The sequence below is a fragment of the Manduca sexta genome, chromosome 18, assembly GCF_014839805.1.
Source record: "Manduca sexta isolate Smith_Timp_Sample1 chromosome 18, JHU_Msex_v1.0, whole genome shotgun sequence".
Classification (NCBI taxonomy): Eukaryota; Metazoa; Arthropoda; class Insecta; order Lepidoptera; family Sphingidae; genus Manduca; species Manduca sexta.
The window spans coordinates 485,326-508,448 of NC_051132.1; the positions used below are offsets into that span (position 1 = coordinate 485,326).

The 23,123-nt window shown below is 44.9% G+C and overlaps 3 protein-coding genes across 3 annotated transcripts in view; 2 read left to right on the plus strand and 1 right to left on the minus strand.

Annotated features, from left to right (window-relative positions):
* Positions 1-567: 567 nt before the first annotated feature.
* Positions 568-6,412, plus strand: LOC115453064 (protein fem-1 homolog A). Its single transcript, XM_030181705.2, has 4 exons — positions 568-926; positions 3,313-3,922; positions 4,002-4,345; positions 5,216-6,412. The coding sequence occupies exons 1-4, from the start codon at positions 760-762 to the stop codon at positions 6,084-6,086; spliced, it is 1,992 nt and encodes a 663-aa protein (XP_030037565.1). The 5' UTR covers positions 568-759; the 3' UTR covers positions 6,087-6,412.
* On the minus strand, positions 6,407-11,532 carry LOC115453063 (protein Skeletor, isoforms B/C). The gene is made up of 11 exons (XM_037439946.1): positions 11,370-11,532; positions 11,188-11,261; positions 10,690-10,838; positions 10,138-10,374; positions 9,315-9,422; positions 8,950-9,226; positions 8,433-8,579; positions 8,184-8,319; positions 7,536-7,707; positions 6,867-7,426; positions 6,407-6,795 (listed from the first exon to the last, which is right to left on the minus strand). The coding sequence occupies exons 1-11, from the start codon at positions 11,428-11,430 to the stop codon at positions 6,656-6,658; spliced, it is 2,061 nt and encodes a 686-aa protein (XP_037295843.1). The 5' UTR covers positions 11,431-11,532; the 3' UTR covers positions 6,407-6,655.
* A 1,721-nt stretch (positions 11,533-13,253) lies between these two features.
* LOC115447786 (protein Skeletor, isoforms D/E) overlaps positions 13,254-23,123 on the plus strand; it is a 48,053-nt gene continuing 38,183 nt past the window's right edge. Inside the window, 2 exon segments of the mRNA XM_037439945.1 lie at positions 13,254-13,409; positions 22,961-23,113. Of these exon segments, the coding sequence (XP_037295842.1) occupies positions 13,352-13,409; positions 22,961-23,113 (211 nt within the window). The 5' untranslated portion in view covers positions 13,254-13,351.

The window sequence follows — 23,123 nt, forward strand, 5'->3', positions numbered from 1 at the left end:
ATTTGTAGTGAAAGCTAGCAAAACAGTATATTTTAGTAGAATTTGGCAATGTTTATAGTAGAATCGTAATGAAACAAGTGGTCTCACTGCTATTGTCATCAGTGTTGCCAGAAGGTTACATTTCTTAAATTTTTCGTTACTTTTGACCCCCTCGCGTAACATGTAAGTAATTTTTATATTTAAGGCAATTTTCGTAACTTTTGAGAACAACGAGATTAGTAATACAATTTTTTTATTGTACACAGTTTACGAACGCATTTCTATTCAACGCATCCAAATTGAACGCACCTAAAACTGGCGGGTCTAAAAAGTATTTCACTCCATATCACACTTAGAGGTGGCTCGCCATGACAAAATGAAACGTATCTTGCATATATTAAAACTTGATTTTGCTTGAGTGTGCGCGCGCACATTTCCTACTGCGCGAGTCCCCGCGGTTACTAGCTACAGAAATTCTAGCCCAAAAACGCGTAAATTAAAAAAAAAAAACAATAATGTAACTTTTGTAGCAAAAATGTAACATTTCAGGAAACGAAACGTAACTTACGACTCGAGGGCCCTGGCAACACTGATTGTCATTTGTCAAATGTCAAGTACGAGTTACAACTGTCCAGCTTCATAAAAACGGATCAATACCGTCGCAATACGAATTAGTCGTCTTTTGTCCGCAGCTCTCTGTAGTATTGAAGGCAGCGAGTGTCTGCCTAGTGCTGAGTTTTGTGTTAGTAAAGTATTCCAAAGTAGCGAGGAGTGCGCGCTATGTGGCAGGAAGCGGGGGAGGCTGCCGCGGGCAGCACTGGCGGCAGCAAGCGCTTCGGTGACTCGGCCAAGCAGCCAGAGGCGGTGTTTAATGAGCTGATGCAGGAGTGCAAGTACAGTGCCCCCGGGGCGCGTCTCTCCGCTCGGCTGCGCACCTCGCTCGAGAGGTAGCATATTAAAGCGACATTACCGTCGATCTTGCTACAATGGATTCTATCGGACTTTCCAATTTCTTTGATTATCTTTTTCAATAGATGCTAGCTTCTTGGTGCCCAAATCCGAATAATTCAATTGCCCTACTACTTCCTTGAAAGCATTACCAGCCCTGCATTATATACTGCTCAATGTCAACTATGAGTTTCCTCTACTACTGAGAGTTTAGACTTTAACACATTGCCTGTGGCTATTATGTCATGCAGCCAAACTCCAGCGGGGGACTACACTTTGTGTTTGATGTGCCACCCTGGTGGACGTTATAGATGTGATGTGTCTAGTAATATGGCGGCCAATGCTATTATTACCCACTAAATGTAGGTTCGAGTTGAAAAGTAGCACCATGATCACCCTGCCTGGCATTTTGTGCTGAACTGAAACTATTTTGTCAATATTATGGGATGCACATTTGTCCACTTTTAATGTATTATTTATTTTTGTATCTTATTATAAATGTGTGTATGCATCCCAGCATATTATATGAATAAATATTTCTTACCTTTTTTCTCACATGCATTTACTGCAAGATTATAATTATACAAATATATATTGTATAATTTTTATCCTGTAGTGGCCATCGTCTATTTAACACCTCATTGGGATAATTTTTAAAATTCAAAACTGTCTCCATATTATCTGCTGTAAGTTGCTGGTGAGTTGAGCATCCTGCACACTACTTGATGATGCAGCATTAGCAAAAGGTTGGCATGTGCTGTAAATACCACAGAAATAACAACACAAACATTCAATCAGATATGAAAATAGGAAAAGTACTGTCAATCTTCAAAAGGCCGAATAGATCTTACTATACCAGTTTTTGCCAGTGGCACAAACACGAAAAAAAAAATCTGGGGTAAAATGTAGCCTATAATATTAGGGAGTAATGTAGATTCGTTTAGTGAAAGCATTTTCAAAATTTGGTTTAGTAGTTCCTAAGATTAGCTTGTTCAAACAAATTCTTAAGTTTTATATATTTTTTTTTTATTTTGGGAAATGCCATGTTTATCACCAGGGGTACCCTGCTAATGGTGTACAGGCGATCCCCTGGCTTAGCACACCATGGCGTTCCTTAGGATAGGGGATGGGGATGGAGGGCTGTGGGGTGATGGGAAGGGGGGGGGGGTAGTTTTATATATTGGTACAATAGCTACGAACCATCTTAATCACTTTAGCTTTCAAACAAAAAAAAACAGTATCAAAATCAGTCCATTCATTTGGGAGCTATGAGGCTATAGATGCCAGATCTTTATCTATACTATTATATAAAGCTGAAGAGTTTGTTTGTTTGTTTGAACGCGCTAATCTCAGGAAATACCGGTCCAAACTTAAAAATTCTTTCTGTGTTGGATAGCTCTTTGTTCGTGGAGTGCTATAGGCTATATATCATCACGCTATACCCAATAGGAGCGGAGCAGTAATGGCTAATCTCAGGAAATACCGGTCCAAACTGAAAAATTTTTTCTGTGTTGGATAGCTCTTTGTTCGTGGAGTGCTATAGGCTATATATCATCACGCTATACCCAATAGGAGCGGAGCAGTAATGGCTAATCTCAGGAACTACCGGTCCAAAATGATTTTTTTTTTTTGTGTTGGATAGCCCTTTATTTGTGGACCGCTATAAACTATATATCATCACGCTATATTCAATAGGAGCGGAGCAGTAATGGCTAATCTCAGGACCTACCGATTCGAACTGCAAAATTCTTTTTGTGTTGAATAGTCCTTTGTTTGTGGAGTGCTCAAAGTCATATATCATCACGCTATACCCAATAGGAGCGGAGCAGTAATAGCTAATCTCAGGAAATACCGGTCCAAACTGAAAAATTCTTTCTGCGTTGGATAGCCCTTTGTTCCTGGAGTGCTATAGGCTATATATCATCACGCTATGACCAAAAGGAGCGGAGCAGTAATGAAACATGTTGCAAAAACGGGGAAAATTATTAGTTTTGAGAGTTTCCGTTGCCTGCGCTGCGTAAACGGTTAAAGTTATGCAACAATGATGTATGACGGGATTGTTCCTCTTAAAAAGTTCTAAAAAATATATTATAAAACAAAAATCCCCCGCTGCATCTGTCTGTCTGAACGTATTAAACTCAAAAACTACCCAACGTATTAAGATGAAATTTGGTATGGAGACAGTTTGAGACCCTGGGAAGAACATAGGCTCCCGGGAAACTAGCCTTTAGCCTGAAAAACTTTATAACGCGGGCGGAGCCGCGGGCAAAAGCTAGTTATAGATATACATACACACCTAACTTATAACATCTCTCTTCACCCGTCGGAGATTAGTTAAAAATGACTGGATATTAGTGCAATATATTTAGCGATATGTGATTGTAGGATGAGTCCGAGCGAGCGGCGCACGGTATGCGACCGCAAACGCGACGGGTGTGCGCCGCTGTTCGTGGCGTGCAAGCGCGGCAACGTCGAAATCGTCGAGTACCTCATCCACGTGTGCGCGTGTGACATTGAGCAGCGCGGTGTGTACGAGGTCCCCGACGACCGCTCCGTGCACACCGTCACGCCGCTGTGGTGCGCCGCCGTCAGCGGACACCTGGAGGTGGTGCACGCGCTGGCAGAGGCCGGCGCCGACGTCAACGCCGCCAGCGACAGCGGCTCTACGCCCGTGCGCTCTGCGTGTTTCATGACCCACCTGCCGGTGGTGAGGTTCCTTGTTCAACGCGGGGCCGACATCCACCGCCCCAACCACAACGGCGGCACGTGCCTCATCAACTCTGTGCAGTCGGTGCTCTTGTGCGCATTTCTGCTGGAGCACGGCGCCGAGGTGGATGCACGCGACACCCAGCTCAAGACGGTGTTACACTACGCGATACAGGAACACCGCGTGGAGACCGCGCGGCTGCTGCTCGATCACGGCGCCGATCCTCACCTGTGTTCGCGCGCCGGCGACGACGCACTGCGCACCGCCTGTCTCAAGGGGGCTTCGCAAGTGAGTTCCTACCAGTCCGCGCGTCGGTTCATTCGATAAGTGTATAATTGTAACGGACGTGTGGTGTGTTCGCCAACAGATCGTGCGGTTGCTGACGAGCCGCGTGCGCTACAGCCCCGAGCGGCTGGCGGACGCGTACGAGCTGCTGGGCTCGACGCTGCTGGACGAGTTCAACGACGTGTCGGCGGCGCTGGCGGCGTGGCGGCGCGCGACGGCGATCCGGCACGCGGGCGGCGGGTACCTGAGCAAGCGGCCGGAGCGCGGCGCGGCGGCGGCGCTGGGCGGCGCGCGCGAGTGGCGCACGGCGGCGGAGCTGCACGCGGCCGCCACGGACATGGACGCGCTGCGCACGCAGTCGCTGCTCGTGGCGGCGCGCGTGCTCGGGCCCGACCACAAGGACACCGTGTTCCGCCTCATGTACCGGTCAGTAATCGCGGTGCCGTAATCACACGTGGACATTCATAAATAACCCAGCAACAAGAACAGCCAATATTTTGAATACAATTTTGATGATGACTATTAATTTTCTTTCAATATAACTACTCAAAGATCGTTAGAACGATAAAAACACACTAAATGTCAAAAATGAGTCAGGACGACTGGCTCAATCAAAAACATTTTTTGTTTGTTCATTTGTTCTCGTACACTCCACAAGATCGCAGTTCCGTTCTCGCCGCGTTCCCTGTCCTCCCGAACCTTCTAATAGTTCCGGCCCGCGTGCCGACGAATGTGGTAATAGATTGTTAATTCGGTACGACTACATGCATCCATTAGCCTTGATGCCTTATCCTCTCCCAGTGACCGTCCTGAGGCGAGGTTCGTAACCCGTTAATGAGTTGCCCTCGGCATGGTCGCTTAATTTTCAAGGGTTGCGTGCGCCTAAAGCTCTCACCTAAAAGTCCGGTGTGTTTGTATAAGCTGGCCCTTGCCACGCTAATAAACATAATGTCAGGTTAAAAAAAATAACAGATCTGAGGTAACAAATAGATAACAACAAAAAAAATACTTCGTCTTTTTTGAAGTCAGTTAAAAAAGGTCTTAAATGATTTTGTTATATTCGTAATAGAACAGTTATTATTGGCATAACACTTTTAAACGTCGCAAAAAATGCTATTGCGCACTACAATCTAATAATGTTCAATCTTCAAGACACGTGTGCGCATTTGGTATATTATATCTATACTATGTATACTGTTATATATAGTTCCCTTTTGCAAAAAAGTTTATTGCGTCGTTTTTACTGTGCCATTTATCAGGAGCGATATTAGATTTTGAACGTGTGTCGCGTTGCAGGGGCGCTTCGTACGCGGACGCGTTCCGCTACCAGCGCTGCATCGACCTGTGGACGTGGGCGCTGCAGATCCGCATCGAGAAGGACTCGCTGCTGTACACGGACACGTGCCACACGGCGTGCGCGCTGACGCGGCTGCTGCTGGACGCGCGCGGCGGCCGCCTGGAGCGCGCGCGCGGCCTGCCGGCGCACGCCGACGTGTCGCGCGTGTTCTCGCTGCTGGCGCGCCACCTGCCGCCCGCGCGCCGCCTGCTGGACGCCAGGCCCGTGTTCAAGGCGCAGGCGGAGACGTTCGACCGCGCGCTGCGCTGCGTCACGCACCTCATGTTCCTGCTGGTGGAGACGGCGGCGGCCGGGCGCGAGCGCGCGCGCGTGCTGCAGGCCGTGCGCGAGCTGGTCGCCGCCGACGTGCGCAGCGCCCACACCGGCGACACGCTGCTGCACCTGTGCGTCTCCCGGCTCAACGTGATTCGCTCCACGTACTTCGGCGACGAGGTGTCCGTGCAGCCGGTGTTCCCGAGCGTGAACGTGGTGCGGCTGCTGTTGCAGTGCGGCGCGTCGGTGTGCACGCGGAACGAGGCGCGGTCGACGCCGCTGCACGTGGCCGCCATCCCGTACAACTTCTCGACGGAACTGGTGGAGGCGCTGCTCGAGGGCGGCGCGCATCTGGACCAGCCCAACAAGTTCGGCGACAGCGCGGCGGAGCTGGTGGCGTTGAATCGCGGATCGCGCGTGCGCGTGCTGCAGCACGTGTCGCTGGCGTGCCTAGCGGCGCGTGCGCTGCTGTCGGCATGCGCGCGCGCAGGTCAGCCGCCACCTTATGCTGCGCTGCCCGCCACTCTCGTCGCGTTTCTCGATCTGCACCGGCCTTAAACTGATCTCATATCGATTACACAGCATGCTGCACCATAATATCTAGTGAGTAGGGTTGTCCGTTTGTCTTACTCGTCTGTTTCTGAATCTCATCCCGTAGTTGCGTGTCGCCATTACTTGTGTGCTGTTGTATGCGTCGCGGTAACGACACAGACTGTGTCGACAAGCGTAACGTTACTATGATGACGCGCATCGGATGTATGTGTGTATTCTCTGTCTATAATTCGAACATTGTTAGTGGCATGTCAGTGCCCAGCGTTCAGTATTATTATTAGTCACATAATATAATATTCTTGTATTGTTATAATTAAACATATTAATCACTTCTCAGTCGTTTATTTATCAACATATAAACATTTAGTTAAATTTACATATCTCATTTATTTACAATACAAATGACAAAGGGATATTTATATAAAAGCGGCTCAAATATGTACAGTTATATAACATTTGACGTTGTCGAGTATTTTAATTTTCATTTAAAGCTATATAATTCGAACAAAATATATGAAGCTACGTTTGCAAGCGGTACGTCGCTGATCATCCGGTGCGGTGAGGCGCATTTCGTGTCAAGCGGTGAGAGCCACCAGCACCACCGACAGCGCCACCAGCGGCACCAGCGTCGCGTACGGACCCAACTGCGCTGCCGAGTTCTTGCGTCCGATGTTACGGTTGTGGCGGTCCACTATGTAGATGCGCCCGCCCATATCTGCACACATTTACACGGTGAGTGAAGTCACGACAGAGCGCACGGTCGCGCGAGAGACGAGCCGTACTCACCGGCGTGCGTGAACGAGTGATAGTAGACGACGTCGGGCCACGAGGAGTTGGGCGCCAGCAGCAGCTCGCCCGGCGGGCCCGGCGCGCAGCTCCACTGCAGCGAGCGGTTGAACGCGCGGAACGTGGCGAAGCGGTCGTCGCGCCGCGCGTCCGCGTCGGCCGCGTGGCGCGCCAGGCACAGCGGGCCCGCCGCCGTGGGGCTGAGGCGGCCGCGGCGCGTGTGCTGCACGCCGGCCAGCACGCGGGCGCCGCGCTGCTGCGCCTCGGGCAGCCGCTCCAGCCCGCCGCGCGGCTCCGCCGTCACGATCACCGGGTGGTACTCGGTGGGCGAGTGCGGGTCGTTGCCGGCCTGCACCTTGAGCACGTAGCGCAGACCGCGCCGCAGCTGCAGCTCGGGCGCGAGCTGTCCGTTGACGTAGAGCGCGAGCGGCGGCGAGGCGCGGCCGCGGCCGGCCAGCCCGCGCGCGCCGCCCGCCGGCCCGAGCGTGACGCGGAAGGCGCGCAGGGCCGGGTCGAATAGCTGCGCCGTGTCCCAGGCGGCCGGCGTGTCGCGCGCGCCCCTGCACGCAAACGTCACGTGTCACACGTCACGTGACGCGTCACGCATCATGCGTCGCACGTCACGCGTCACGGGCGATTCAGTATGCTTGTCTGTTTTGAGGTACTCACACAGTGAAGGGCGTGCAGTCGTTCTCGGGCGGTTGTTGTGATAGGTGCAGCTTCACGTCGCTCGTGGGGTAGAGACGGTGGAAGGAGGGCTCGTTGTCTGCGTCGAGACGTCCGATGGCCCACACCACGTACGTGGCGCCCTCTGCCTTCCACTCGCGATCCATTGGCTCCGCTATTGGGGAACGAATAGCGTGTACACAGGGTCATTTTGACTTTGCATTACTAAATGAAACCACTCTGCTTGGAAATAACACATTACAATAAGTTACTTGAACCGTAGATGTAAAATAACAAAGTGTAAGTTTCGAACAAAATAAATATTAATAAAAAATAATTTTAATTTTACGCGTCCTAATGCCATTACTACAACTGTAAGAATATGCCTCGCAGCGGCAAAATAACGCACACGCCATATTCACATTTAACTATAAAATACAGAACTAACACAATCTAACATATTATCTAACTCTCGTCTGTCTGTTATATTTTCAAGGCTAAACAATTGATTCCTATGGGACAAATTTTGGTACGACGTACGTTTGAGCCGTAAGCAAGTACATAGGCTACTTTTATCCTTCGTATTGTTTTTGTTGTCTTATAGGAGGTGACTCCCGTGGGTGGCGTATATGTATGGGCAGTGCAGAGTACCTGGCTGCAGCGTGCGGCGGTAGGACACGACGGTGACGCCGCGCTCGCGCCGCGCAGTGAACACCTGGTTGGAGTCCACGCCGCCGAGCGCGTCGTCGCGGCACACGCCCAGCCACTGCCCCAGCACCTGCACGCACTGGGGGAGCAATCGTAATTTAAACAACACAGTAATTTAAACAGTGTGAGGGAGAACAAATTTAAAATTTTGAATTCGGAGAGGAAGTGATAGTGTGGAGAGTGTGGTCTCACCGGCGCCAGCGCGGTGATGTTGTAGTCAGTGGCGAAGCCGCGCTGCTCGGCGCCAGAAAAGCGAGCCACTGCCACGTCCGCTCCCAACATGGACGAGTTGGTGTTGCTGCCCGAGATGCCGAACGCCATGTACTCGTCCTCGCCCATCTGTAACGACACATTGCACCTAGTTCACATTCCACAAGTTACTCAGAATGTAATATGCAGATGGATTGCCGTCAAAAGTGTACGTACTATGATATTATGGTAGAAATCGAATGCTAAAGAGCGCGGAGTTAGTTGAGACCATAAAGCAGCGTTTAGTTTCGTACCTAGGTTATTTTCTCAGATGTGATAAGTACCATCTGCTGAACACAACGAAGAATGAAGTAACTCATGGCTACTCAATATAGCGGAGTGGACCAGAATAAGAATGTTGGAAGAATGATTTTATGTAGCCATAGACAAGGAAAGGTTCAAGGAACTAACTGTGAAACATGAAGAAGTTGTATAAAAATGTATATAAGAGAATACTAGCCTGGGCCGCCAGTTCGACGGTGATCTGGTTGCCGAAGATCTCCCAGGAGACCTGGTAGTCGCGGTGCAGCTGGCGGCAGTTGGGCAGCGCGGACACGTAGGGGTGCGTGCGGCGCGGCGCGGGCGGCACGTTGAGCGCGTCGGGCACCAGCACGGTGCCCAGCGAGCGGCGCGCGCCCGCGTCCCACACGCTCACCCAGTCCACCGCGCCCGCCGCGCGCCCGCCCGGCAGCTCCAGCCGCACCTCCGCCTCCGTGCGCGCGCGCAGCGGCTCCAGGCTGCGACACACACGTGCTCGCTGCACTCGACACACTATACACAACCAACACCACCACCTCCACCACCACCACCACAACCGCCACTCACTATCCGTGCTCGTCCGGGATCTTCATGCCGCGGGAGCTGGCCTGGGGACCATTACCGGTCCAGAAATAAACTTCTTCACCACTGCCGTCATAGCGGAATTCCGGTATTCTGCCAACAAAAAATATTTGAAACAATTTCATTAATAACAATTCATGCAAATATTTTAAATGTAAACTCATGATAGGCACAATGTAAAATATCAATGGTTTTCCTTTTGGTACTTCAGATTCCATTTTGTTGTGATGGGTTGTATCATTTTGTGACAATTCTGCCTTTGTCAAATATGAAAACTAGAATACATTATAAAATGTAATATGTAAAAAGTCGGAGCTGGTGAATATTAAAACAAAAAGAACATATTATACAAATGTAATAAGATTGCAAAGAGAAATCTTGAAAACAAATAAATTCAGGATTGAAAGTTAAAAAAAGAAAAGAAAAGAGCAGTTTAGAGAAAGGAACTGTGGATCATTTATTTTTTAACTAACCCATCATATAATATTCAAGCCAAGCAAGAGCTTTTGGTACTTTTACTTAAAGTTACAATACCAATCAAATTGAAATAGTATTTCAAAAATAAAAATAACTAGGCAGAATGGCCAAAAAGCTTTTATATTTTTTTCATATCATCAATCTTTTTAAAAGATAAGTATGTGAAAATGATGCTGTTAATATACATATTATGTATTCTTTACAATGGTGCTCTATGCTCTTGAGTGAAGTGGCGAGAAGGGAGGAAAGCAACAAACTGTAGGTGGAGCATGTAGAACGAATGTAGTTGCAGTAGATGTGCGTTGGGTGTTGTATGTGAGTGCGTACTGACATGAAGGTGTTGGCGTCGATGAAGCGCACAGGCTTGCTGGAGACGGCGGGCGAGCCGGCGAGCGGGCCGACGCTCTGCGGCGCGGGCGCGGTGAACTCGTCGGGCACGTACACGTCGCCGAACGCGTTCTGCGAGTCGATGTCGTACACCGCGAACCATTTCAGCCTCGACACGCGCTTGCCCTCCGGCAGCGTCAACCGCACCTCCTCATTGTAGTACCGCTCCAGCACATTTGTTCTACACAAAGTGTATAATGTACAACTGACTTCTATGATTAAGGGCACAGCTAGAGTTATTTTACAGGAGTAATGTGTGCCACTTAGTTTTATAATTAATGTTTTAAAAAATTTGCTTAATAACATGCATTAGGAATGGATGGTGGTAGGCTATAGAATAATATTTTTTTAAGTTTTTCTTGTTACATGGATATGTCATGCTGGAGAGGGCACCACACAAAATGAGTATGGGCATAGCTAACTTGCACCTCACATATATCAGAAAAATAATAATATATTATTGTTTAAGTGAATTAATAGTGTAAGAGAAACTAACTTGCCATGTTGGTCGGGCACTATGAAGCCCTGTGGTCCTGGCCGGCCTGAGTCTCCAGCCCAGAAAAATGTGTCATCCCCTGTGCCGTCATAGTTGAAGTTCACTAGTAGGATGGTCCAGTCATCCACAGCATACACTTCACCTGATACCTGAAGACCACACAATGATAATATACAGCACTGATGATTTTTTATATTTAAAAATACATTACTCTACAGATTCGCTCCCTGTCACGTCATGGGGTCTAATCCAGATAGTGAAGAATTTTGGCGCACTAGTTTTGCTTTTGCTTACCTTTACAAGTACAAGAGGCGAAAAAATAAAACTTGTGAATGATAAAACTAAGTGATGTTATCAATATTCAAGGACCATCGCTGCTGGTCATATTAGACCCGAATGTACCGTAATACGCGCGCGACGAGTATGACCTTATTCAATACGGTCTTACCCATAAACTTTTAATAAATTATGTATGAATAAAATTATAACGCCACTTACTTGGTGGTGATACGAATTCAGTTTTCCTATTGACTTGCCTAAATATGGCCCGTCTTCGTCCTGCGTAGAACAGTCTGAAATAATATGAACAATACAGATACATCTACCAAAACAATAAAAGAGAAAGTTGTCAATTTTACTTCGAATATCTGATGTCGGCAAAGGAAATACTCAGCACACACCTTTCGTGACAATAGCGAGCACTAGGAAACATATTGATAACATTTTATATTCACTCAACATCACTTAAAGCTAGTTTGAGAAACTTTCTAACTTAAAAGGTTGAAACATTTCAACTTATTTCTTACTAGTGCAACTTCCGGTTGTCGAAGTTTTGACATATCATACATCGAGCAGGTTTTGTTCTTCATTGCGTAACATGATCCAAGGTCACATGTCTGATTGGTCGCTGGCTCGTAGAAAATATTCACAGCCAATCAAGCAAATGTTGAACTTTCACTTTTTTGAATCACTGTAACACAAAACTAACTAGCAATTATCGTTTGTGTTGCTAGTTCTAAAACTACACCAAAGATAATTTTGCCTATAAAGAAAAATATTTTTTAACTTCATTTGGATGTAAACAAATTAATTTTTATTATTTTAGTTTACAATATCTAGGTACAATTTTGTTGACAATATTATTATACTTTTTTTAATGTTAGCAACATTATTTACATTAATCGTTGCGTGTAAAGGTTATAGCGGGGTATTGGCGGGATCTTGAAAGTTGGAGGTGTTATGTGTGTAGTTCTTATGTTAAAAATTACTGTTTCTTAGAATACTTACTGTATTAGGATACTACTATACTACTAAGTGTTTTTATAGCAAACAGTGTCACAAATATCTTCACAAAAATATTTTTATGATAACAGTATAATATATTATACACGAGTCATACTACCTAATTATACACGAGTTATACTAGTTAAATGTCTTGTTATTTTTTCATTATTAAATACTTATAATAATTCTGTTACAGGAGGCATCGAAATCTTAAATTAAGTGAATTGAATAAACAGTGTTAATGATATTTTTCCAAAGTTGAAATTATAATAAGGTAAGTAGGTACCATTTGTTTTAATAAGTGTCTCGCAAATATACTGTTAGAACCCCGAACTAGTGGCTAGCGAAAAGATTTTTTTGACAATTATCATAAAATATTTTGCAGGGTTTTAAAGCACTTGTGTAGCTGATCGCGGCATAATAACTGTAACTAATATTTGATAGCGGATGCATAAGACAGTATACTTAAGCACCGTTCACTGATGCTTACACTTGTCAATTCTCCCCGCCCTCAGTTACAACTGGTAGGTAAGTTAAGCTTTAGACGTGATGCGTTTAAAGCTAAAAGCATAATCCGGTTCAAAATGTGCTTAAATTTGATCGAACCTGTACACAACCATATAAATGGAGTGTTAAGTAGGTATATTGTAAACATTAAAGTTAATTTATATAAATATGCATAAAGACCTTTTCTTCAGAAAGAAAACGAAATTATCGCTTCATTGGGTTCCGCGGGGAGGAGTGGATGGTTACGTTACTTTTATTGGTATAACACCTGAGTGTTAGAAAGCCCAGGAAAGATTAACACATGAGAGCCACTTTTCAGCCGGACCGAAGTCGATCTAAATAACATATTCCGCGATAGCCCTTTCTGGTGTAATAGGGACGGTTAGCCGTTCTAAGAGCGTGTGCTATTAAGACAACTCGCAGACTAAAGGATACCATCGGCATCCATGGTAGCATTACACCAATCACCAGCACTGCCGTCCATCTCAGTCTTACGATGTACAAACTACGAAGTGCAACAGTCATAATCTCACACTGTACCTCCGCAGCCCCTGATGGACTATTAATTGTCTTTTAAGCCAAGTAGACTATCATTTTGAGACTTTCTTCTATAAATATATAAGCCCTCTGGTGGCGTGCGGTGGTAAACGGTGCAAGTGGAGCGGACCGATGAAGCGAGTGGTGGTGGTGCCGCCGAGGTTGGCGCGGCGCTCGGGCGCTACTGGTTACTGTGGCGCGGCTAAGTGTTCACTGTCCAGTCAACGGCGGCATAGAGCGCGCGCCGCACGCATCCCAGCATCTCGGTGTCTAGTGTCGAGTGCTCGTGAGTTCGAGTGTCTTCTAGTGTCTGATACCCGCTGCTCTCTCCGACATGGCGACGAGTCGGCATACGCCGCTCGCGCTGCCGCTGCGCCTCTTGACCCTACTCGGTGAGCGATTCATCCTTATTTTCTCACTGTTAACGTAGGTAGGTACTGTTGCTTGCAGCTGTGCCATGCAAATAAATAAAACCAAACATGTCATTATTATAAGACAATATTTTTTAATAATTACGATGAGTTATTTAATGACTATGTCACTTCTGAGGAATATGGGTTTAAATAAAGCGCCGTTGCTACACAACGCCCTGTGCAGAAGACATGTCCAGTTCGGCTGCACTGATCAGTTGCTGTAACATAATATACTTGGTTGATCTTTTTCTTACCTCCTGTTAATCTTTCTTTTTAAAATTATTTTTGGACTTAAGGTGGAGTGTCGGAAAACGGTTTGTTCTCTGAACCGCGCAGTGGTCATAGCGTGATTTAAAAGTTTATTTTACTATCTGTATAATATTTGAGTTATTGATTTTTACACTTCATGCAGCGTCTTGTAAATATATACCTACATGTTAAATTATCTCCTCTGGGTTTATTCCCAAAGGCAGCACACGCGACTTACCGACCTGGGGATTTAACAGCCAATAATATAAGTAGGATTCACGCAGTTAAAATGAGAAAACAAACTTTTCGATTATTAGATATGTACATAAATATGAAACAACGTATGCAATCGCAAACTTTAAATCTTTGTTGTTTATCATGCTACAACATCGTGTAAGGAAACCAAAAGTTTTTTTGTAGTATACCTACATATAATTTCAGATGATTCGTAGATTGCGTTTTCAACCACTAACATTTATTCTACCTATTTTATGCTACTGGCTAGAATGACGACTTCAATAGTTAATACTTTTGTTACATTGCCAACAATGGGTCGAGTATTTTCCAGTGTTGAGGTTCTTCTATAGAAAAAGCGGCAACCCTAGTGTAAGATGACCTCCATACTTGCGCATTAGGGCGCTGCGCTGGCGCGGCATGGCGCGGCAGGCCCATGGCGTAAGTGTTACGGCGACGTAATCTCGCGCCGCGGCGGTGTACCGCTACTCAGCCGCTTTAGGCTCGCGTAAACTCTAACCACCCGTGAAGTGTGTCGTGCGAACGGTGCCGTGAGTTGCCCGGCTAGTGGCGCGGCGGAGCACGCGAGTGTCAGCCCCTTACCCCATATAAATAAGTATGCGTTTCAAATAAAATTCATAAGGTTTTGCTACATTTAAGTACTCAAGATTTGTTGGCGAAAACAAAAACTTTCGTGAATGAACTGCGGTGTCCATGAGTCGGCACTCACTACACAGTGCACATGCTAGATGTCCCGACAACATTCTCCATTACCGCCGGACTCTTTAACGACTGTCCTCGGTAGTACAGACTCTACTTAAATATCAATAAATACTAAATTATAATGATGCGTTGGATTTCGCGCTCCGATAGAGCAGCATTTACATAATAATATCTCTATACGTGTGTGCGAGAGGACAGTGGGTCAAATAACAAATAAACCGAGCGACACACAAAACAACCGCTTTCCGCGAGCGCCGCCGCGGTGCGCCGCTGCAGAATGTTAGCGCCGGCGCCCTACGGCTCGCGCACAATTACACATTTATTAATGAAATGCAAACTGAACAAGCAAATAGACCAAATATAAAAAAGTGAAAGCTTTCCCACACAATAAAATCGCAGACTCCTTTCCTTGTTTAAACATTAAATATTTTTTGGTAAAACAAATGGCAGATGCGAGAAATAAGCTGCGAAAAGTACGCAAAGTATTACATTTTTGGGTATTTTTCTACTTAAATGTTCGTCGGTGTATCACGCTTAAACCACTCATTGTATTGAAAATCTCATTACTATAAAACATTAAGCTTATGTATATCGAGAGGGGTATGAGACAGGCTGATATAGATCAAGTGAATGGACTTCAGATGTCTCATTACTTTAGTGTGACGTATGTGCATGTGAAGCCGTTCTCGTCGCCCTACGCGTGTTCAGTTCGGCTCTAGAGCTGGTCACGGTGGATGCAGCCTATACTATAACAACCTCACGAACTATGCTACAGCTCCGAGCGCATCGTGCCGCACACATTGTTATGAGATAATAATATGATGTTATTAGGATGGTGTATCGTGTTTATTAAACAGCGTGTTCTCGTTCGACACTTGTTCAATAATAAGCTAACTGCCTGGTTCTTGCTGTCTTACAATTCGGTGTATTTTACATATCAATGTAAGTTTAATATTTAGAAGATACGCGAAGGTGCAGATAGTGGCGCCACAGTTATTAGAACGTGTCATGTCTTCGGTATATTATTTGCTATAATAATGGTGTAGGTATGTATATTTTATGGTCAGCTTGTTCAGGATGGGCGTGGAGTGTGGGCAGACGCGTGTGAAGCTAACTCGCCGGTGGATTGCGCATGAGAGCATTTGCACGGTACTAATTCAGGATACAGAACACTTTAGAAGAATGTATTATTTCGTTATTTGGACTCAATAATAATGGCATGCGTTGAAACGGTCGTGCGGTCAACCAAAACAAAGCATCGCAGGCGCCGGCGCCGGCGCCGCGAGGGACCTTGGCATTTGGCGGCTATCGCCTATGCAAATTGTTGCTTATGTAAACTAATAGAATGTAGCTTTGTATCGAGTGCGATCTTTCCTCCGCCACTCTTTCGTCTCTCGCGACTAGTGCTCCACTGCTGCATCACGATCTCCTCACTGATAACTCCTAACATATACCTACAGGGTAGCTCTATAAGTGTTACTTCACGCAGCACACTCTTATAGAGCTAATTATAGTCTTCCACATGGACATAGATTCTGAAGATTGAAATTCGCTTCCCCTCTGGTTTTCATCTCATCTCAGTTATTCGTGAGCGGCGTCAGGCGAGTCAACCGGTTGTCTGCAGGACATACGTATAGCAAATGAAGCGGTTATGCCGCGATCATAACAATTCCCTGCTTACATGACGCATTCCGACGTAATAAGTACAATTTATGTTGTGAGATATGAAGATGTATGTGTGTTTGAGCGCGGGAACCCGTTTATAACGATACGGCACAATTAATGCAGTGGGAAAAGTTCTTCGAATATTATCATATTTATGATTTGCGTTGGAGTGTGCAAACACTTATGGGTGTTTCTACAATTTTACGTTCATTGGCAAAAGGCTGTTAATTTTGTGAAATGTGTAATCTTGTGTCTCTATCTATACCCAGTCTGAAGGAGCCGCCTGTGCACTGTGCAGTCACACTAAACAGTTGTGTAGTTGATCCATTGTGGACATGCAGTTCGCTTTTTGATATTATAATACATATAAAATCAGAGAGTAAGTGACAAATAATTAGTCACTCTATTCTACATTACACGTACTTTGCAATGGTCGAGATTGTTTTCACATTCATCAATTCTAAGTTTCTCTGTGACTCTAATAGAGGAATTTTATAAATGTAGTATTAATTCATCAAATGTTATCCTATCTTTAAGACAACACACATAAATTTAGATACACACATTTACGCCGTTTATCTTCGAAGAACGAGGCGGTGGCACTACTAATGCACATACTTTTCGTCGTGTGTATTCTGCAAAACGATGTAATAATGGGTGAGTTCATCGTCATGTCGGACACAAATTCCAGACTTTCGGCTGATACTAGAAATAAAATTCAATATCGGAGGATTCGACGGGCGTAGTGTCTGTTAAAAATCCGTTTAGATCCGATTGTTCATGAAGGTGGTTTCTGGTTGGTGGTGTATTGCTAGTGGCGTGGTCGCGTCGGCGCATTCCTCTTGCGCAGTGGCTCGACTCGTGCCAACGGTACCCGCAGCGGTGCGCCCCGTTCGCTGGCCACACGTGACGAAACTGCTCGCTACCGTGCTCGTATGCAACATGACTCCTATCTGCCACACTCTACATAATCCCATCCTCAAGTTGAGCTCATACCAATATATACCCAATCTAAAATTAGTAGAGCCAAGCGTCATCATATTTGATTATAGCATGAGTGGTTTTGTCACTGCATTTCGCTTGATCCCTTCTCTGATTTAATCCGCGTGAGGCGATATGAGACTGCGTGTTTGATAAAGTTTTGAGTAACCTAAAGAACCATAATTATGTTCTTAACAACAGCCTAGTGTCAAAGAAAACTTCAGAGCTTACAAAATATAGGTCCCCGGGAGGTGTCCACTACAGCGTGCGCAGTAGAGCGGGGAGCGGCCAGTGAGTGGCGGGGGAAGGTGGGCGACGGTGGGGGAGATCACTAACGAGCCGCTTTAATTATAGGCGATGATGTGTTTCGTTAATGATATTTCTGAGAAATTATCAACACGAGGAGTCGTCGCCATATTAGCGAATTACATGTCGATAAATGGAAGTGTTTTTATAAAAATGACGTCACATGTGGCGCTGGACACGTTAATACCACATACCGTGATGATAGTATCAGAGGCTATTATAACCTAATTTGACGAATAAATAATCTTGTAATTCTAATTATTTTTAAAGTTAGTATATGCCGCGCCAGTTCATAAAAAACTATAACGACATGGTCCTATTGTCTTTATCAAATATGGGGATCGTACTCTCGAGAGTGCGGCAGTACATGATGGCCGTGAATACGTTCAGTCTTGTACAATGTACATGCAAGTAGTATGTTTAAGGAGAGCCACGTTTGAGATAGCTCGCGGTGCGGCACGGCGGCGGTGGCGTGAGAGTCAGGAGCTCGTGGGAACATCGGAAGAATGCGCGCTGCCACGCTGCGACGCGTGTTGTGTGAACAGAAAGGTTGCGCAATCGTTACAGCTGATACCAGATTACATTTCGCGAACAAGCCACACTTCCCATGCTTCTTATGTCTGAGAATAATCTTATTGCCGTATAGTATTTGTTTGCAAACAGCGAGCCGAATCCCGGCCGGGTCTGGCGGCAACTCATGCGTGCTGTGTCATGTCTCATGTGCAAAGAGGTCAACAGCTCGCATTAAAGATATTGTAGTACTTTATTACTAATTCGGCACTACAAGCAAGTAACGAGAAATTCGTACAAGTTCTCAGTTCATAAGGGATTTGAAAGAGTCTACAAGAACTTGTCTTTTGTAGCAGATGGAACCTGTCCACTGTCAGTGCAGTAGTTCATCCTGCGTAACTCGCTGTGCAATAATTTATACCGATAAACAATTCACCGGGAAGAGGGTCAGTTGTCATATCGTCGCCGATCACAATAACTACACGAGAAACAACAGTAAAGCTTCCACTTCGCGTTAGTTTTCTGTGATGCCTACAATAGTATGTCGACTGTCGCAGTTTGTAATCGGTCAGTGTTTAATGTACCATTGTAGTCCAACTAATGCGAATGTATTGTAAGCTGCGTAGAGCGCAGTCGTTATGCAATATGTAATGCTATGCAAGAAACTAACAATAACGCCAGTAATGAGTGGCCGGTATAGGCGCAGGAGCGCGCGCACGTACTGCGGAGAGGCGACGCGACAGAGGAGCTCGCACGCACCACATGCTATGGTTATGTTCAATTTGTAGTCATAATATATTACAAAGTGAAATGGTGCAATGAGTATGCGATCACCCACAGCACCGGCGGAGTCACGGACGAGGATATCTCTGCAGTCGTTGGAGTTTATTGACGGACTTTGGAAATGTCGCGAATCGATTGAAACGCTGTAGCACCTGTTACTTTACATACGTCACGTAACAAGTACGGCACCGTCATTATCTACTTAAAAATAACATTAAAAATATCAAGTTTTCCTGAGGAAGTAAACTATCGGGATAAAATGTAGCCTGTAATATGTTAATTCGGATCATAGCCTCTCCGTATGCCTAATCTAATTCAGATCATCAGTCATTTTTTAATATATAATAATATTTTTTCGTTCGGACGGGTTTGCTCTACTTCTTTGCCAATATTTATTTCACGATGAGATACGTTAATCACAAATTAAATAGATTTATCTCGACCGCGAAATCAATTTGCAATTCTATGTTTTCTATCAGCTTTCCAGCTGCAGCACACGGGAGGTCGTTGTAAGTAGGTATATAAGAAAGTTAAGATTGGACATTTTACTTTTAATGACGAGAGAGCCGATCTGTTTTGTCGCGCGTTGATGTCTATTGTATGCAACTCAGGTTCTCAGCGGCACGTACAACAATTGGAGTGTTTTGTGAGGCTTATTATTATCAATAACAGCATGTAATTGTATTTTTAATCTTCGATATAATGAAGGTATACAGATGAAGGCAGTAAATGACATTGTTTCCTTCGCGTCCTGTCTTCAGTATAAAATATTTTAAATACGAGCTAAAAGTTTACCGCAATACAGTTCGTGTCGTCGTGTCGGGCGCGATGGCGGAATATAGCAAAAGAATATGCCATTTGCGTTTTCACACCTACATTTAAAAACAATCATACGTCTATCAAAACTATAGTATTTCATTAGTGTCTTATAAAGAAGATAAAAATGAAAATAAACTTGATTTCAAAAAATATATTTGACATTGCGTTACTAAATTAAACCACATACTCATCATCATACATCATCATCTTTGCTGACATTGTGCCAAAAATCATTTTTTTTATAACGAATATCTTTACCAAAAATCCTGGTTTAGGTTTCTGATATTTTGGTAATTTTGTAGTTTAATGCGAATATGACGTGTTCGTGAGTATATTTCTGCCTGAGAGTATGATGTTGCCGCTACGATGAAATCTCTCAGATTAGGAGTAACATTACTTTTTATTCATATAAAATTTATTTTGTTCGAAACTAATACTTTTTTATTTTACACCCACAGCTCAAGTAACTTATTGTAAAGTATTATTTCCAAGTAGATAAGTATGTGGTTTCATTTAGTAACGCAATGTCAACATGACCCTGTATAAGCTGTGTGGCGTTCTCAATAGTCAATAGTGTTATAAAAAGTGAAGTTATTAAACGGACTCAGCGCCGCGCAAGGCTCGATGCAGCGATAGATAAAATTTCAAACTATTTTTTTTGTGTATAACGGAGAGCGTTGGTAGCTGAGCCCTATAGTGTTAACTAAGAAGCGTAATATCTTGTTATATGTGGGTTGTTTACGCATGATATTGTGAAAGCGCGTAATCTCCGAGCGCCGCTGCGATGGCACATTAAAGAATTTAATTGCTTTTAGCGTTACACGAGCGTCCATTGTAGCCCCTTCTAAATGATTTAGAGACTAATGTAGTGTGGCGGACACTGACCGTTGTGAAACTATTTGCAGATTGAAGCGAATGGAAAATTCATTATCTTGGACATTTCTAGAATACAAGCAATGAAACGTACGACAATAGCTGCGGTAGTCGAATCTGCACCGCGGCCATTAATGCACCCTCTCCTACTCTCGCTACATTAAGGCACAATAAGTTAGATGAAAAGTTTATTTGTATTAGATGTACAAATAAAAGATGTTTGTTACCGTCACTGCTTTATGTGTGTTGTTATCTTTCACTGTTCGCACCACTGATCAGAATAATTCTGATGAGTGATGCGAACACGACTGTTTCTGAACGCTTACTAGGTTATACGTAATATCCATGTAAATTTGCAATATGTGTGAAAAACCGCACAGAAAAAATCTAGGACGTGTGCAACTTTACATTCAAAATGCATCAATGAAAGCCACGTGGTCATTAGTCTACACTGAAGCGTAGTATATGTGGAGCAACGTGTGCCTCAGCTGTAAGTAACAATCGATATGTTGCGCGTCGCGTCGCCAACCATATTACAGGGTACCGTTTGTTTGATAAATGTATGGTATTGATAGTATAACGCGAGATGTCGTGCGATGGGCGGCGGTGGTGTGCGGGCCTGCGACGGGACGGTGGAGGGGGCGGGGGTGTAGGCGCGCAGCTATGCGTGGAAAGTGAGAGGAGCCGCGAAAGTGATCTGCGCCCGACACACGCTGACTACTGCACCACTACGAGTACAAACATTATATTATTAATGACAACACGCATCTCACACCGGCGTACTTTGTTAATAGCTGGTCAACAATTATTATAAAATCTCTATCATTTAAATCATTATTAGTTTTACAAACTCATATCAAAAATAAAATAAAAGATACAAACGGAAGGTAACTCATTTGTATTGCGGCTCTAAAGCAAAAAATATTTATCTTTTGGTTGATGTTCTATGAAGATTTGTCTACAATACTCAAGAAACAAATACGTGCGGATGATACAGATGTCGCGATCACTCGTCTCCAGTTGTTTTTACATAGTCTCTGTCGCTTTCTAAATCTAAGTGCTGTAATGCGAGCGGTGGCCGATTGACCGAACCAATCAACACTGTAGCGTACATTTCAATTGCAATACAAACGATACGCATTGGGTATTCGAATACATTCATCAAACTGGTGTTAAGTAAAATCAGTTTATTGATTTGGAATGATCAGTTTATGATTTATGATACAAAGATTATAAAAACAAATGATAATAATATGGTTGTTAATTTCGCTTAAACCTGACGTTGCGTGGCACCAGTAAGGGTCATTGGCTTTATTTGTGAATGCGGTACGTCGTCGTCCTAGTTCAATTCAGCTCTACTTCTAGAAAATGGTAAAGACTCAATAGTGCGTGGGAGACATGTGGCCCGCAGTGAAAGTGCGCGTGCCAGCGCGACATCTACTGTGCAAGCGCGTGAGATGATCTCTCACAAGCAAGCTAGATGAAAGTGGAATTCGAGGACGGTGCGTGAGCACCGCGCGTCGCCACTCTGTGACGCATAAGACTTGCGTGTCCGTACACCTACTACCATCTAACTAATAAATATGGGTTACGTTGTGATGTTAGGGCGCCGCAGCACATGAATACCTAAAGTATCAAAGGAAAGAACATGTTGTCGAGAACTACGAACAGGAAACAATCATGCCAACCATTTGAAGTACCAAGAAAATTCATTGTATGAACTTCTAAGACAAAAGTGATAATGCTGTCCAGTGTCTACAGCATGGCCCTGCCATCGATCCGTGCTCGGAGTGAGGAGACAGTTGTTAGTTAGAGAGGTCGCGGAGACTTGCTGGAAGATGTTAGACTAGTGTGGTGCGGCTGGTGACGCGGCGGGCAGCGCGGTATGTAGCACAAGGCGAGCCGTGGACATTTGCGCGACATTCACGCGCGCACCTGCACCACCGCCACTGATGGAGTGACGACGACGTGCCGTCGAGGGCGTGAGACGGCGGGCGAGGAATAGGCTAGTTTACTTCATTACACGCATTAATAAGTTACTTATGTAAATTATTTAAATCTAACTTCGCGAGAATATACATTCGAGGGGATACACAGAAGAGTAACGAGAGCACGTACCGGACAATAAAATTAATTTAACTTTTAAAAATTACGTTTAGGTTTTTTGCATCTAGTTATAAATTTATTTAAGGTCGATTCTTTTAAACGATCGTATACATTACCGCGGATTTCGTGTTGAATAATGTCAGTATAAAGGAATTATGGTCGTTATTTCGATTGGTTTATTTTTACCATTACCGTGTATTTAGCGTTTGGAATAGTTTATAGAAATCAGCATTTGTGTTGTTGTGTTGTGTATCGGTGTGTAATGTTGTGTGTTGTTCCAGGGTTGTCGTGTTGGTGCGGCGCACAGACGCGGTACCAGGGCCGCGAGATCGGCGCGCTGTCGCAGCTGCAGCACGGCGTGCGCGGACGCGTGTTCGCGGTGGACTCGCGCACCATCCACCTGGCCGACCTGCACTACGACGGCGAGGGGCCTGGTCAGTCATA